Raw genomic sequence first — 15,314 nt, 5'->3', positions numbered from 1 at the left:
AAATGTTCACAGGTTTGTCAGACAGATATTTCATAGTTTCCCAGTACCTCGAAGGGGTTTGGGTGCAACATGACCAGTGTATCAGGAGAAATATGCACAGAGGCCCAAACTTCAATTCACTCAATTCAGTGGAATTACCAAGAGTTCAGGCACTGAATTTACTATTAAAATCTGAGGCTGTGTGACCCACCTGAGACAGGAAACCTTTGTCAGATCCGTAAATCAGAGTGTCCCAAGATCCAGACTGGAGTCCTGAGATTAGACTACCTTTTGCTCTGATGTGCTACCTCAAAGTCAACACAACCTCTTCACAGCCTCCCTAGCAAAGCAGGGAGCATCTTCCCACATGCTGCAGGAAAAGGTCTGTGCTAATGATGCCCAGAAGCTGCTAATGTCCTACAAGGAAAAAAATACTGCTTTTGCCTTAGCCCGAGGTTTCCATAAGGACCCCTTGTCATTGCATTATCTTTCTCAGGAAAATCCTGCTGCATTTTTTCTCAGGTCTGTTATGACAATATTGGTTCAATGGTTTTCAAATTGCAGGGTAAGAACAGAAACATTTATAATAAAAATTTCATCCCCATCTTCCATGGTATCTTTTTTATTAAAGACATTCCCAAAATACTTTACTTCCATACATGTTGCGTTTCCAACATGCTATTCCCAGGCATCAGCCTGAATCCAAATAAACAACACTGACTTGGTTATATTTTCTCAGAATAAATCATTCTGACTGTACAGCTAATCTCTTTGAAATGCTGTGCAGCAAAAAAAAATGAAAATGGAGTTTGGGGAGAAGTCACTGATGAATTTGGCATTGGTTTCCCATAGATGTCAATGAATGTACAAGTGAAAACCCTTGCACTCAGACCTGCGTCAACACCTACGGCTCTTTTCTCTGCCGCTGTGAACCTGGCTATGAACTGGAAGCTGATGGAGTTAACTGCAGTGGTAACTGTCTTTATTTATTGTTTTGGTTTCTTTAATTCTATTATGTTTACTTTTTCAAAGGTATTGTTTTGTACATACTTTTTAAAAAGTTTTTTGCCTTGGTCCATGGTAGCAGCAGGATAGCTGAAATTCATATGATCCTCTTTCCAGCTAGAACACACAGCAAATACCCAGAAAAGCTCAGTGGAGGAGGGCTGCAAATGGTTTTAAAGAAATAAGCTAAATATTCAAAAGCTCCAAGGTAACAGCAAAACATAAGAAAGCACTTTGTAATGCTGAACAGGAAGCTTTGTTAGAGCAAGTAGAGATAGTCCTAGAACATTCTTCCATGATTAAAGAAATACTTTCTATTAAGCACTTTTCCATTTGTCTGTTGAATGCATGTATTCCTCTTGCTCTTAACCACTGCTCACTTCTGCCTGAAACCTTCCCCAGTTTCCCCTGTATGGCTCTGACTTCACTTTAGTAACAATATATGATTTCTTAGTACAGTTATTGCTGATCTGTTCAGCACACAGCAGAATAAATTGTGCTTATGTCACTGTACTTTTTCCTCTCTGCTTTTCTAAAAATTTTATTATTTTAATTGAAGGCAAAACTTATTTCTTTGCTTATTGTTCCCTCAGCCTGATAAAATTAGAGGATTCAGCCAATATTTATTGGAAGGAAAAATGCACTGGAAAATACTTGAGTTTTAATTTACAGTAAACAGATGTAACATGCTGTTTCTGAGAGAGAAGATATGTGAGATGCAGTGTACATGATTAGTGTTTCCCAAGATATTTTTCCTGCAAACTTCCTTGTTATAAGGGAAAGAATAAATATTAAATATCTAAAGGTTCTTAAGCATTAAACATTTAGACTGCAACACCTAACTTAGTGTTCTGTTTTCTAATGGAATTTCTTCTTCTAAGTTAGACTCCTGAATGTTTTTTATGTGCTCACCTCCTGAGCTACCTGGGGGTGTGAACCAGATAAGTTCATTGCAATGCCCAATAAGGTGGTGCTTGAGCCTCATCCATGTCAGAGAGTTAAGCCAGGAAAAGGGACTTTCCACCACCCAGATAAAGAGCAGAAAATCTTTTCCTGACAATCTTGTGCAAGAAAATGTTTGACAAAGCAGGTCAAGCTTCTCTGGATGAGCTGCTTCCACTTCATAGGCAATCACTAGACATCTGAGGCTCACAAAAGGAATGCCTGGTTAGGAGGACACTCTTATGAGACACTCAGGATTCAGATTTACTTCAACAGGAGCAGGGTTAGTCCACAGCCTAGCAGCCAACTTACCTTGAAGTTGGGAGGTGTTCTTGCCCCAATTCAAGGAGAGAGGGAGAGATTTCAACCTGGCTTTCCCAACATCATCATTATTTTCTAATCACAGAGGTCTTCCAAGTGCATTAGATGTGCTCTGAAATGACAACCATCTTGTTGTCTGCACATAGTCAGCAGAATGCCAGGAGCATTTAGGAACACTGTGGGCTCAGCAGCAGAAATGTAGACCCTCGGGGCTCTAAGTCCCTCAGCACTTGACAGCAGCCAAGCACCAGTTATATGAATCCAATATGCTGGAGGTTGGGGCTAGGATGCCAGAGGGTGGTTGATATCTCAGTCACGTTATGGAGTCAGCCCTCAGTCCATGTGTTTTCAGGAAGGTGTTTATTTCAGTGAACTCACTGGGGAAACTCACACAATAACAGGATTATGTAGGTGTAGAGTTCCTTTCATCTCCCTTTTGATAATCTGATTTCAGCCTTAAAGCCACTTGGATATATTTGGACTCCAAATACTTTCCAATCCATCTGCACTAAACACCAGAAGTGGATAAATGGACTGAGCCCAACTTAGAAGAAAGGGAAATTCAGTCTGAAGAGTAAAAGTGATTTGCCTGGGAGAGTCAACATGTCAAAGCTGGGAATAAGAACTTGGGAGTTCCTGGCTGAAACTCTGGCCTTTGTTTCTTTCTTCCCCTGAACGGGGAAATAAGGAAATGATTAGTGGCAGCCTCCCTCAGCCTAGTGCCTTTGCATGTGTTTTCCCCTCGGTGAGCCATGCCTCCATGTGCAGCTCTGAAGTTCGTCTTTCTCACTTGAGCACAGCTCTGCAGAACACAATGACTGGTCAATCCATGAGTGCAAGGAGAAAGAGCACAGTTTCTGCTTTCAGTCAGATATTTTGACAGACTGCCTAGCTTCCTGGGTATCTGAGAGAGGGCTGAGCCTTCCAGTATGTCTGACCCAGGCTGGGATGAGCTCTTGTAGTCTTGCTGGAATGACTTGGAAGTAACTGACTAGAGGCTAAGAAACATAAAAGAGACAGGGCTGGCTGCAGGAGTTCTGCTGGAACCCATGTGGCCCTGGGAAAGTGAAGCTTACTCTCCAAAAAAGGGGAAAAAAAACCAAAAAAAAAGGAAAGAAAACTACTGCCAAGTCTTTCCTTTTAAATTACGGTTGCAGCTTTGTTGTCAGAGTATCTCTATCTCTGACGTAAAACAGAAATGAAAACATGGCCAACTGGTGACAGGTATTAGAAAAGAAAAATAAATAAATAAAAGACTACATTGTGTTCAGCAGCAGCTTTGGTTTCCTTAGGAAAAAAGTGTTTAACCAAGAACTTGTATAGCATTTTGTCAGGTTGCTGCAGAGTTGTAGGGAGCTGGACAGTGCCAGCCTCCAGCTGAGGTGATGGGCAGGTAGTCTGGATGGCTACCTACCCGCAGGACTGGTCTTTTGACAGTAAAGCCAAAGACACTAAACTTTGTTTTACCACTGCAGACATGGACGAATGCAGCTTCTCAGAGTTCCTCTGCCAGCACGAATGTGTGAATGGGCCTGGTTCCTACTACTGTACCTGTCCTTCAGGCTATAATTTGCTTGACGATAGTAGAAGCTGCCAAGGTAAGAACATTCCTGCACTGAATAAAACCTGAGGGGACCAGAAAATAGATTCTGTGTCTAGAAAGAGGTTTTCAAGAATTGAGATGCTTGGTCCTGGCATTGCACAGTGAAGTACTTGTAGGGGCCAATTATGCAATTCTGGTAAGAATGTCATCACGTGAATATTCCAGCTGAGGTGAATTGGTGTGTTAAGTAAGACTTTATTGATTAGGAAACAGCTACACAGGAAAGACCTCAAATGCTCTCCCCTCTGCTGCACATCTCTACTTTTCCCATTCTCTAGGGTCAGAGCATTTGAGCAGCCAATTCCTTTCTGGTTTTTTTGCAGCATTTAGCATGTGGGAGCACTCTAATAAGCAGAAATGAATGAAGTAAAAACTGTTCTTAAAAAAGGGATCAGTTATAAAAAGGCCACCTCTTGTGGTGCAAGAGTTTTATGAATTTTGGGCTAATTCCCTAAGACGGAAACCAGTTTGTAGGATTGGTATCTTGTACATATTTCCCTGCTTTAGCCTTTCTCTCATGCTTTGTGTTTTAGATATCAATGAATGTGAAATAAGAAACTTCACCTGCACTTCACAGCAAACATGTTTCAATATCCCAGGAGAATATAAATGTTTAGACCCAGTACGATGCGAGGAGCCTTATCTCCAGATTAATGAGAAGTGAGTAACATACCCACAGCCACAAAAGCAAATTCTGTCTGTGAGACTTGTATCCAAATAAGCTGCAATTTTACAACACAGCCATGAAGTCTGTCTAAAGAGCTATACATACATGCTGCTGCTGCATTTACCACTGGTAAGCTTTTATAAAAATAAATTGCAATTCCTTACCAGGTCCCCAGGTGTGATATGATAGGATATCATGCTCAGATGTATGTGAAGATAGACTGGAAAAACAGGTATCAGTTAGTTGAGAAAACAGCAAGGCTTGTGATGTAATAAGAGACGTTTACTTACATTACTCACTGACTTCATATATACTCAAATGCAGCCTGTTTATTAGTAGGAATATTTCCTGCAAATGGTAACTAGCTTATGCCTGGGAACTACCTTAACACATTAGATGATAGTTAGAGCAGAATACAAAGAGTTTCTTATTGCTTAAAGGTTAAAAGTTCTGAATAGTTCACAGACTGATCCGCCTTGCCCAGACATTGAGTATGTCTGGATGGGGCTGTTAGCACTGTTACTGTCTCAATTGGGAATCATTTGAGCAGGCAAAAAAAAAATCCTACATTTCTAAAAATTGCCCATTTCTTTTACATTTTTGTATGTATTTTCTGGGGCTCAAAATATTTCAGTTCCAAATTGATCTTGATACATTGCAGCCCCTGTTGTTTCATCCACAGTGTTTGCACTGAACCCAATTACCTGGAATTGCTTGGTAGCCCCATGTATTTTACAGAAAGGCAAGAGATGAATAATTAGCTTATTTCCTTTATACTTTATTCATGTCTTTATATTTCTTTCTGAACTAGGGCAGCTGAAGAGTAGGCACATAGTGTTTGTCTAGTTCTGGGTTTACCTACCTTCAGAGGCGGTAGCCTTAAACTGGAATTTGAAATAACTGAATCCCAACTACAGAGTCCTTGCAGAGCAGCTTGCACCGTAACTCTTGATCTCTGAGCTTTGTGTTTGGTGGCTTTGGCTCATGTCTAAATGGGACTGCACTTAATTTGTGACATATGTCTAGAAGTGGTCAGTATAAAAGCCAAGTGAATTCCTTGCATCTGTGTTTTCTGTGGAAGGAATTGGGTGTTCATAATGCCAGGAGCCTCTTGATGGGGGCCATGCCAGAGGCACTGTCTGAAATTGATGTCAGTAGTGGAGGTTATAGAAAAAATAGTCAAAAACACCCATGCCCCAACATGTCAATTCCCCCAACATGGCTTTTATAAAGGGGTATCCTGCCTCACAACTCTATTAGAGTTCTCTGAAGAAATCAGCAGCATGTGGCTAGGGCACATGGACTGATGCAGTCTCTTTGCATTTCCAAAGGCTTCTGAAAAGACCCTCACATAGCTACTATGGAAGTTAAGCAGTCATAAGTAACAGAGAAAAGTCCCTGAAACAGAAGAATAAGAGGCTGAAAGATAAAAATTAAACAGAAGATAGTATTAAATTGTCAAGTTTCACGCAGAAGTTCTGCAGAGGTCTGAGCTGGACCTACTTGGTCCATCATAAGCAACCTGGGAAAAAGAATAAACCATGACACAGGCAAAGTATGCAATCATATCTGAAGACAGTAGATAAAAGAGTGGGTAGAAAAATATTGCAAAATAAACCTCAATGACTGTGCAATAAAAATGGCAGATAAAATTCAGTGTAGATTAATTTAAAGTAAAAAGACAATCCCAGATTAACAAATTAAATAAGGAGCACTTTTCTGATCATAATCCATCCAAACTGAGATTTGAGGGTTGTTCTAATTCCATGAACTGCTGTACTCACTAGAGATCAGAAAAGCAATCTGAATTTCAAGTGTTAATAGGTAGAGAATATCCTTGGAGCACATGCTATTGTGTACCACATCTTTAAGACTGTGCAGTTCCTTCCCCTCCTGTCAAAAGAAATATAACTGGATAAAGGTTCATAAGAAGCAATGAGGATGACCAAAAGTATGGAATAGCTTCCTTGTGAGGAACTAAGCTCTAAGTTAGAACCCTTCAGCCATGAACAGGGTCAAATACGAAGCCCTGAGATGTCTGAGGAGGATGAGCAGGGATTGACTGGCTGCTCTCCTTTCAGCTGGGAGCATCAGATGAAGTCAGAAAGAGGCCAAGCAGAGAGGGATGAAGGGGGCTGTGGAGCTCCTGGCCACAGCGGGCTGTCGATGCCGAATATTCATGTGGGTGTAGGGGGAGCTGGAAAAGCTGATGGCTAAGAAATGCATTAATAGCTGATGAATACAAAGAAAATATTTTGTCTCAAGGATTCCCTGAGTCACAAGCAATTGGAGACTGTTGATGGAAGTGTCGTATGCTTGGCTTGCTGTCCTCTTCTTTCTTAAGGCTCTGCATTTGATGTTAGAGCTTTGGTTTGATCCAGGATGTGTGCTGTATGTTTTCGTGTAGTATACAAAAAAAGATCACTACATTTATGCAGCACTATCAGTGAATTATTAATATTATTTTGGGGACAGTTCAGTTTAAATTACTATCAGAACAAATATGTACCAAGTATTCTACACCTGCAGAGCTGCTTCAAAGAAAGTTCACATTTTTGAGTGAGGAAAATGCCAAGGTATTTTGGCCTAGAAGAAAAAGGAGGCAGGATATAGGCCAGAGTAGCAAAACAGAGAATACTAAAAGTGAGAAAATGCACTACAAGTTTCATTGATTCTTTTAGCTGCTCAACAACATTCTTTGTTTATTTATTTATGCACCTGTCTTAGCATATAAAGAATCAAATATTACAGCAATTTTAGCCCCTGATGACAATTCTATCTCTGACAATCAGCCGCTGCATGTGTCCAGCTGAAAACCCTGGGTGCAGAGATCAGCCGTTCACCATCCTGTACAGAGTGATGGATATGGTGTCTGGGAGGTCTGTGCCTTCAGACATTTTTCAGATGCAAGCAACAACTCGCTACCCTGGAGCCTATTACATCTTCCAAATCAAATCAGGGAACGAGGGCAGGGAATTCTACATGCGGGTAAGTCTAGTGCTCACTGGGGGAAAACATTAGTTAGCTGTATATCCTGATAGCAGATCTGAGCTTTTCATGACTATCATTTAAACCTTCAGTATGAGGCATTTTTTACACACAGACATGCAGAGCAGTGTGCTGATCTGCAGGAACTGCTGGATCTCTCAGGAGAGTAACCTACCCAAAGTAAACATGCTTCTCCTATGAGACAGTAGGTTTAGGAAAGCCCAGAGCTGTACCCATGTCTAAGAATAGCTCAGGTCTCCCAAGCTCAAGAGAAACTATTGTGCCAAGCTGTTTTTATTTGATGGACAACCAGCAATTGTCACTGAAAGATTCAGTGTTTGTCTGTTTTATTAAACTCTTCATTGGAAATTGAAAAACCTGAAAACCAAAAAAGTAAGCAAAAACCCCACCCCTTTATGTCAACAATTGACTTTCTGGGTTCTTTGCTTTCATTTGTTATGAATTTTTTCACTGAGAACACACATTTTATGTAGATACTGTTAGAGAAAATGTAATTACCTGGGCTTTTAAAATCTGTTTTCCTCAGAAGATCTCTCTGTTCCCCAGTCATCTTTGCCACACCACTGACATGTAGAGATTTCAGAAGTGTCAGCAGAGAATGGGGTGCATCCACAAGGGACGGTGACACTCAAGAGGTTGATTTTCAGCCCTAGGCAAAACTTGGCTCAGACACTCACATTAAGTCTTGTTCTGTGGCTACTGAAGGTTCCCATCCCTCACGGACATGGGTAGTGGGATAGATTCCAGGACATATTTCTCTCAAGAACCTCAGATTCCCACTGTAAGAAAAGGAAAATGTTTTGAAATCCTGAATGGACAAGTGGTCCCATTACGTTACAATAATTTACATCTCACAAGAGCTTTCCTGTTGCAAAGTCATTACCGATCCCACTGGCCTTTTCCCCTCATCTGGGCCAATCCAGCAGGTGCTGAAGCCCCAGCTCCCATCCCCATTGCCCAAGCCTGCTGGTTCCATTGATTTACCACGCCATTCCCTGGGCAGTAGGTGGCCAGGGTCACGTGGGAGGGACACTGTGCCCTTGCTGAGGCACCAGGACCCAGCCTGGCACGGACCGAGCAACACACCCAGCACCTCCTCATGGCTATGTTGGCTTTGCCTGATCAAAGGTAACAAACACCCAATTTTGGGGTAAAACAGGACCCACTGTGTCTACGTAAGTTCCCGATGCAAAACAAACTGCAGTTGGTTTTAACATCAGCAGGTCTGATTTTTAAGTGCACATAATCCACTGTTCTGGTCAGATAGTGCAAAGCTTCCATTTATTGAAGGACTAGTTTTCTGAAGTGCTATGACATATTCAAAGCTCTCTTTGGAGGGTGAGGTTTGTGCCTCTAACATACACAATGTACCACAAACCTGGACCCCATCCACATGAGAACACCTGTTCTCCAAGTTCTGTTAACATAACCCCTTCTGGGTGTTTGCTGCTTCACAGTAACACTGTCCTTTACATCAAACTAAAGAGTACCTCAAACAAAGAAACAAACAAACACACAGGTATCATTACTTGTTTATACCCTAAATCCATGTTTTCATCTTTTTTCTTTCTTGGGCAATAGCAAGTGTCAATGTTCAATAGCTACTTTAATGTGCAGGGCTCCCAAAGGCTTTACAAATGGTAGAAGGTGGTAGGTCATACAAAATACTGAAAAGAAGCCAAATGCTGAAATGAAACTCTGTCCCATCAATTGCAGTGGTTTCAAACAATACAACAGAAAACACCTATTTTGGCTGCTTGAAGACTGTAGAGAGACAGTAGGTTTGAAGAACCAGTTTTGGCAATCTCACTTGCTTTCTCTTGTTTTGTGCACAGCAAACGGGACCTATCAGTGCTACTCTGGTGATGACCCGCCCCGTGAAGGGGCCCCGTACTATTGAGTTGGACTTGGAAATGATCACTGTTAACACTGTCATCAACTTCAGAGGAAGCTCTGTCATCCGGCTGAGGATATTCGTATCACAGTACTCCTTCTAAACCTCGAGTTTGTGCCCTGGAAACACTAAGCCAAAAGAGACAGTTCCTCCTCTGCAGAACTCTCTCCTCAAAAGCCAGTACATATAGCAGCTCCAGACCAAATCACTATTTCCACAGACCCAGTCACCTATGCCTGTCTGAGCAGGGAGGCCTCTTCATGCACAGTCCCTACCAGGATGCAGACATCTGAAGATGTATTGTCAGCAGATCCCATATGATTCTCTATGTGGTCATGTATTTTAAGGACTCTTCTTCTCACTGTAAACACTTCTAGGGCATGAGTCTATGTGAAAGACTGTGAACCTTTGTAGCTCCAAGGCTGCTTAGCAGAAAGCACCAAAGAAACTGAGGGAAAAGCTGGCTTTTGCAATCTTGCCTTTTTTTAACCTTTTTTTTCATTATAAATGAAAAGCAGACAAACCAGCAGAAACAGAAACAAAAAACTCACCTATTGAAACTAGGGACCTCAGAAGTCCTAATTTGCATTCCAAATTATCTCTGGAATTATCAGTCAAGCACTTTGTTTCAATTCACCCTGCATTTGTCTTAGTTTCACCTGTTTTTTCTTTCATTCTATTTTATAGTTAAAATTCATTGTAAATTCATTCCAAAAAACCATGTTGTACTATGTAATCTTTTGCTTTCTGACAAAGTGTCACATGTTTGGGTTCCTTTCTGTATTAAATCTTTCCATATAACAGAGTTCACAGAAATCTATCACTGGATGGTGTGTTTTACAACATTTAGGATTTTATGCTTATTTACACTCAAGATCTTTGACAGAGGCCTCCACTGCCAAAATAGTGTCCAGCATAAGTAGGGACTTGAGAGCAGATCAAGAATCAGAATTTTATTTTTCCCTGTTTTCTTGAGTGTGATAGTTGCAAACAGTTTGTAATGGCTACAAAGTAGTAATACTAACTCTGTAGTTATGGCTGCAATTAATCTCCTGTTCAAAGACCACTCAGGTCAGACCTGTCCAAATTCCTTCAAAAAATATGAATTGTTCTTTTCACTTGCAGTCTCTCTCCTACACTTCTAACATGGGGGAAATAGCTGAAAAGGACCAGGACCAGTCTTATTCATGCTTCTACCACAAAGCAGACTGGATTATACCAGTACCTCAATCTCAAACAATGGGATCCCACAGTTTCCATGGGCATTGTCTTCTCAGGTATAACTGCTGTAACCAATAGAAAGTTTCTTCTAAAGTCTAATCTGCGTCTCCATTGTAATCTGTTGCTTTTTAGCCTACTTCCAGTAGAAACTGAGAACCGTTTATCTACCCCTCTGCAGCAGTTTAACGTGTCTGAAGACTGTTGTCATGTCTCCCCTCAGACTGTTCTTCTCTAGTCTAAACAAACCCAATTCTTTTGGTCTTTCCTCATACATCACATTTTCTGGACCTTTGATCATTCTCATTGCTCTCATCTGGATTCTCTCCAGTTGGTTCACATCTTTTTTGAAGCGCAGTGCCCAAAACTGTGAAAAGTATTCCAGCTGAGGCCTCTCAGTGCTAAGCTAAATCTATATATATGTTTAATAGTTTGAAAAAAAATTTAAAATTGTATAGTTGGAAGGTATAATGTGTGTTGAAGCCACTGGCACTTTGGTCTTTTATTATAATAGGGTGAGGGTTTATATGCCTTGTTCTTAAATTTGTCTGAAACAAGCTCTTTTGCTTTGTTTTTTCCTTACTGGCTTATTTGCTCTCTAGCACTGCTAGGACAGGAAGGATAATCTTCGCTTTGTCTTTTGAGAACTGAAATGCTTAGTGCTACATGGGAGAAGGAGTTTACAAAGATTATAATGTGAGCAACTAGGAGCCAAGTAGCAGCATTATGTGAAGTCTTCATTGAAGTGGAGTATTAAATGAGAGAATAAAGACTTAGAAAGTTACTACAACACAGACGGCATGACACAATCAGAAAACAGACTCTTGTTCCTAGTAAGCTGTGTGAATCAGTAGAGACTCTGCTCTTTTTCCCTGTACTCAGCTTGAAGGAAGCCCTGATGCTCTCAGCAATGAAACACTGAGTTCAGCAGCTTCCATTTCTTAATGATTTAAAGGTTTTCTCTCTGCTGCTACAACATCCTGGGATGCTGTGGCCCAGAGCTCTGTCCTGTATTGTAAAAACAAAAAGGCTGAAGACTGACTCCAGGGTTTAGTGGGCCAAGCTGAAGGCAGAAAGCCAGTGAGTTTTATGAGCAGCCGACTTGGAGGAGATAAATGCAGAGGAAATGGGCAGAGAAATATCAGAAACAAGAATTTGTTTCCTGAGTGTATCATGGCTCATCAAATACCACAGTCTTGGAGGGAAAAACAGAGATGATCAGGAAGGAGGAATGGTAGTTTATAACCATGGGACTAAAAGTGCTCCTGTTCCAGATGATGGAAATAAAGCATGGGAAACATGCAGGCTCTGGTGGACCAGAGAGCAGCCGAGGGACAGGCAAGGTCTTGCACTGAAGATGTCCAACTCTTAAAATGCTGACAGCTTTTCCAGTGCTTAAAATCCCCTCTTCTTCTCTTAAAAATCCCCTTTTTGTGCCCCTATGTTATGGTTTCTTCATGTCCAGCTGAGGAGTCCTCTCTTCTTACCACCACATCACCTCCTGGAGTGGAAGCGCACCCTGTTAGACACCACACAGTTTGTCACTTCTGGCCTGTTCTCCCACGGCCCCCACATACCAACCTGATTTAACCCTAATTCAGAAACATCAAAACCCAGAGGAATTTCATAACAAAACACTTTGTTAAAAGAGTAAAGCTTGAATGCTTGGTTTTAGCAGGGTCCAGCAAATACTCATAAAACAGTATTACACTTTCTATATAAACATTCTGCGCCTTAAAAAAAAAGTGAAAAGTCTGGAAACAAAGGAATTCAGCCACTTCTCAACCGCCATAACATCTTTCATCACTCACTATCACTCCAGCCAACTTAAACTTTGCCAAAATATATGCCAGTCTCAAAATAATAAATTACTAGCAGTTTATAACATCTAAACTCTCTGTTTCCTAGTCAGGGGTCTGTTTTCAATAGACTATCGCAGACTCAAATATTACAGCAATTCTCACCAAATTAAAAAAGATGACTATGCATGTCAGGGTTTTACAGCATGAAAGTTAAAAATGCAAACTTGCAACTGCTGCTTATATTCATGTTCTTCTTTGAGGCCAGGACTCCTCAAAAGCAGACAGAATTCCAGGTCTGCTCAGAAAATGATTCTTTATTCTAACCCACTGCCAAGGATTTTCTAACATGAAGAGTTTTAATGGTTAATGGCCAGTATTCTGACCAGCACCAGAGCAGGGCACAGACCCTGGTCCGGGTGTGTGTGGCTTCCCTCTGGCTCTGCTTGCTCAGGCTGGCAGAGCTGTTCCCTTGTCAAGTAGGGAAGGGACAGCTCTTTGCCTCTACTGCCTTTCAGCTGTGATGTGATGTCTGTTTGAACATAGGTCCTCAGCAGAAAGACTGCCCTCCACTATGTGTTTGAACAGCACCTACTGCCAGTGCAATAACTGGAATAAAGGTAAAAGAAAGCAGATATGGCAGTAATCTTTGATACAGATCACAATGATTGGGAAGGAGAAGCTATTCTGATAAATGAACAAAGTGATTCATGCTAAGTGGGTTAGGTGCCAGAGGGAGTAGAATGGGTCCTATCATCTGGCTTATTTGCGATATTTTTAGGGAATTGACTTTTTTGACACAGACAACAAAATGTTATTTCACCCAAGAGTTTCCTGGATTCCACAGAACTGCTTTTCAACTGATGATTCTCTCTGACCACAATAACTTTGTTAAAAATAACTAAACTTCTTTTGAGAACCTGGTCACCCACAATCACTGAGTGTAGTGTCCAGGGCCATTCATACAGAGCTCTCTCCTATTCAGTTGGGGGCTTGTATTCATATTTACATTTTTTTTGACTTAGCCTTCAGAAGAGCCAGCTTTTATTGTCTCATAAACATGGTATCAGCATCAGCAGAACTTGCATATTAATTTTTCTCTGTCTAGAGTAGAACAATACAATCAGTACAGTTTGTGGTCATGCAAGTTCTCCAGTCAGGCTTATTCACAAAATATGCTACTGAATATCCTCTGCAGCATGTAGCTGTATTAGAACACAATGAAAATGTCATAGCATAAAGATGTTTAAAAAAATAAAGGAATAAAAGTATGCCCTAATGTTATTCAATCCTGACAGGCATTATTGTCAAAATAAATCTCTATCCTGGATGGAAAAAACCCTCATCTGGTGTTAATCTGCATGACTGATGCTTTTCAATGAAAAGATAACAAGTGTCCTTAGAATCTTCCCTGTGTATGTGTAAAGCACTGCACACGTATCTGTATACAAGAGAATTTACAGAAGCTACAGAAGTGGTAGTGTGGCTCTGCATTTGGAAGTCAAAGAGCTGTAAGACAACACGGCACAAGCAAATTCTGTTTCCTCATCTGACCCAAGTCCAGACAAGTGATTTACACTCGTTACCCTTTGTTGCTCTAAGTCTTTGAACCAATTTTGAGTTGCTTAACCGCAAAGCAGGTGCCATGCATGAAGACTGAGGATGATGGCCATAACTAGACTTTTGGAGATTCTGCAGAAAGCCTGCCCCAGAAAGGTGACATGTGCTGAAGGGTCAGTGCAACAGGGAGTGTAATGGTCCAGAGGTATTTGTGTGGGGATGTCAGTGATAGCTGACTGCTATCTGCACCTGCCTCTTTCCTCACCTGTTTCAGTGCAGAGTGTAACTGAAGATTTTAACTGTGCACATCAGATGTGGAAATCTCACCTATTCCCATTCTTAGCTCAAACTTCGGAGATCCCTCTAGTGGTTTGCAAGCTGATCCCCCTGGGTAACTCAACTAATACTGGTGAAGCCACACGAGGGAGAGTTTGGGTACAACTTCTACACCAGGAAGCAAATAATGATGCAGTAACCTCAGTGTAAGAATTGAGGAATGTAAAGGAGTAGCAAAGGGATCTATAGGAAACACTTCAGCAATGAAGAACTCCTGAAATATTCAGTCTCTTTCAATTCCCTTTCCCTTATCCCAGAGGTCACTCATTTTCCCTTTGGGGTTTGTCCTGGACAAATGATCTAATTATGGTCACGCACTGCAGGCACATGCTGAGTGAGGTCCACTTCTTCTCTGGCACTACTTAACACTTTTCATTTTGCTTTTTGGAGATCACTTGTAGGCTATTCATCTTTCCTAGGGCCTGACTGACCTCAATTGCTCATCTCATGTCCAAGGCAGAGTCATTATTTCCCCATCAGGTACTTATGCATCTACCACCTGTGCCAGCTTTCAATGTGTTTCACTGGAAATTGCACTGCCATGTTTGTAAGCACCCTTACAGCAAGGATTAGGTGTGAATGGCTGAAGGGGTTGCCCAGCCTGCTGGCAGAGCCTGGCTTCATGAACAGGATTTTAAAAACCCCACAATTCCTTCGTTTTGAAGGTGAAAGATGCTCTTCTAGGTCCCTATTTTCTCTGGAAATGGCATCTGTTATGTTGTCTTGATAGTCTCAAGGCTTTTTAAGAAGTCTGATAAGGACATGCTTATGCAGTACATCCTTAGGCTTTACAAACCTTGGATGAGGTTTTTCCAATTTGCAAACAGAGTATGTGGCCCTAGTCACAGAGAGTTCAATGTGATCATCATTATGCTGAAGTCAGTGACCATTAAACACCTCACCTCAGGTCTAGATTTAGCCCAGTTTTATTTTAAGTCTCAAATCTCAGTGTCAGTGGTATAAATGTAAGCAGATATGTAT

General features: G+C 41.2%; 1 protein-coding gene across 1 annotated transcript in view; it reads left to right on the top strand.

The window, feature by feature from the left end:
• Window positions 1-10,226, top strand: part of FBLN5 (fibulin 5) — a 56,568-nt gene extending 46,342 nt beyond the window's left edge. The window contains exons 8-12 of the mRNA XM_069018110.1: window positions 832-951; window positions 3,723-3,845; window positions 4,384-4,510; window positions 7,310-7,505; window positions 9,362-10,226. Coding sequence (XP_068874211.1) covers window positions 832-951; window positions 3,723-3,845; window positions 4,384-4,510; window positions 7,310-7,505; window positions 9,362-9,523 — 728 coding nt within the window. The 3' untranslated portion in view covers window positions 9,524-10,226. The remainder of the gene's footprint in view (window positions 1-831; window positions 952-3,722; window positions 3,846-4,383; window positions 4,511-7,309; window positions 7,506-9,361) is intronic.
• The last annotated feature ends 5,088 nt before the right edge of the window (window positions 10,227-15,314 follow it).

Source organism: Aphelocoma coerulescens, chromosome 5, assembly GCF_041296385.1.
Source record: "Aphelocoma coerulescens isolate FSJ_1873_10779 chromosome 5, UR_Acoe_1.0, whole genome shotgun sequence".
NCBI classification, from domain to species: Eukaryota; Metazoa; Chordata; class Aves; order Passeriformes; family Corvidae; genus Aphelocoma; species Aphelocoma coerulescens.
The sequence above is the reverse complement of the archived record's forward strand: the minus strand, read 5'-3'. Positions and strand labels throughout refer to the sequence as shown.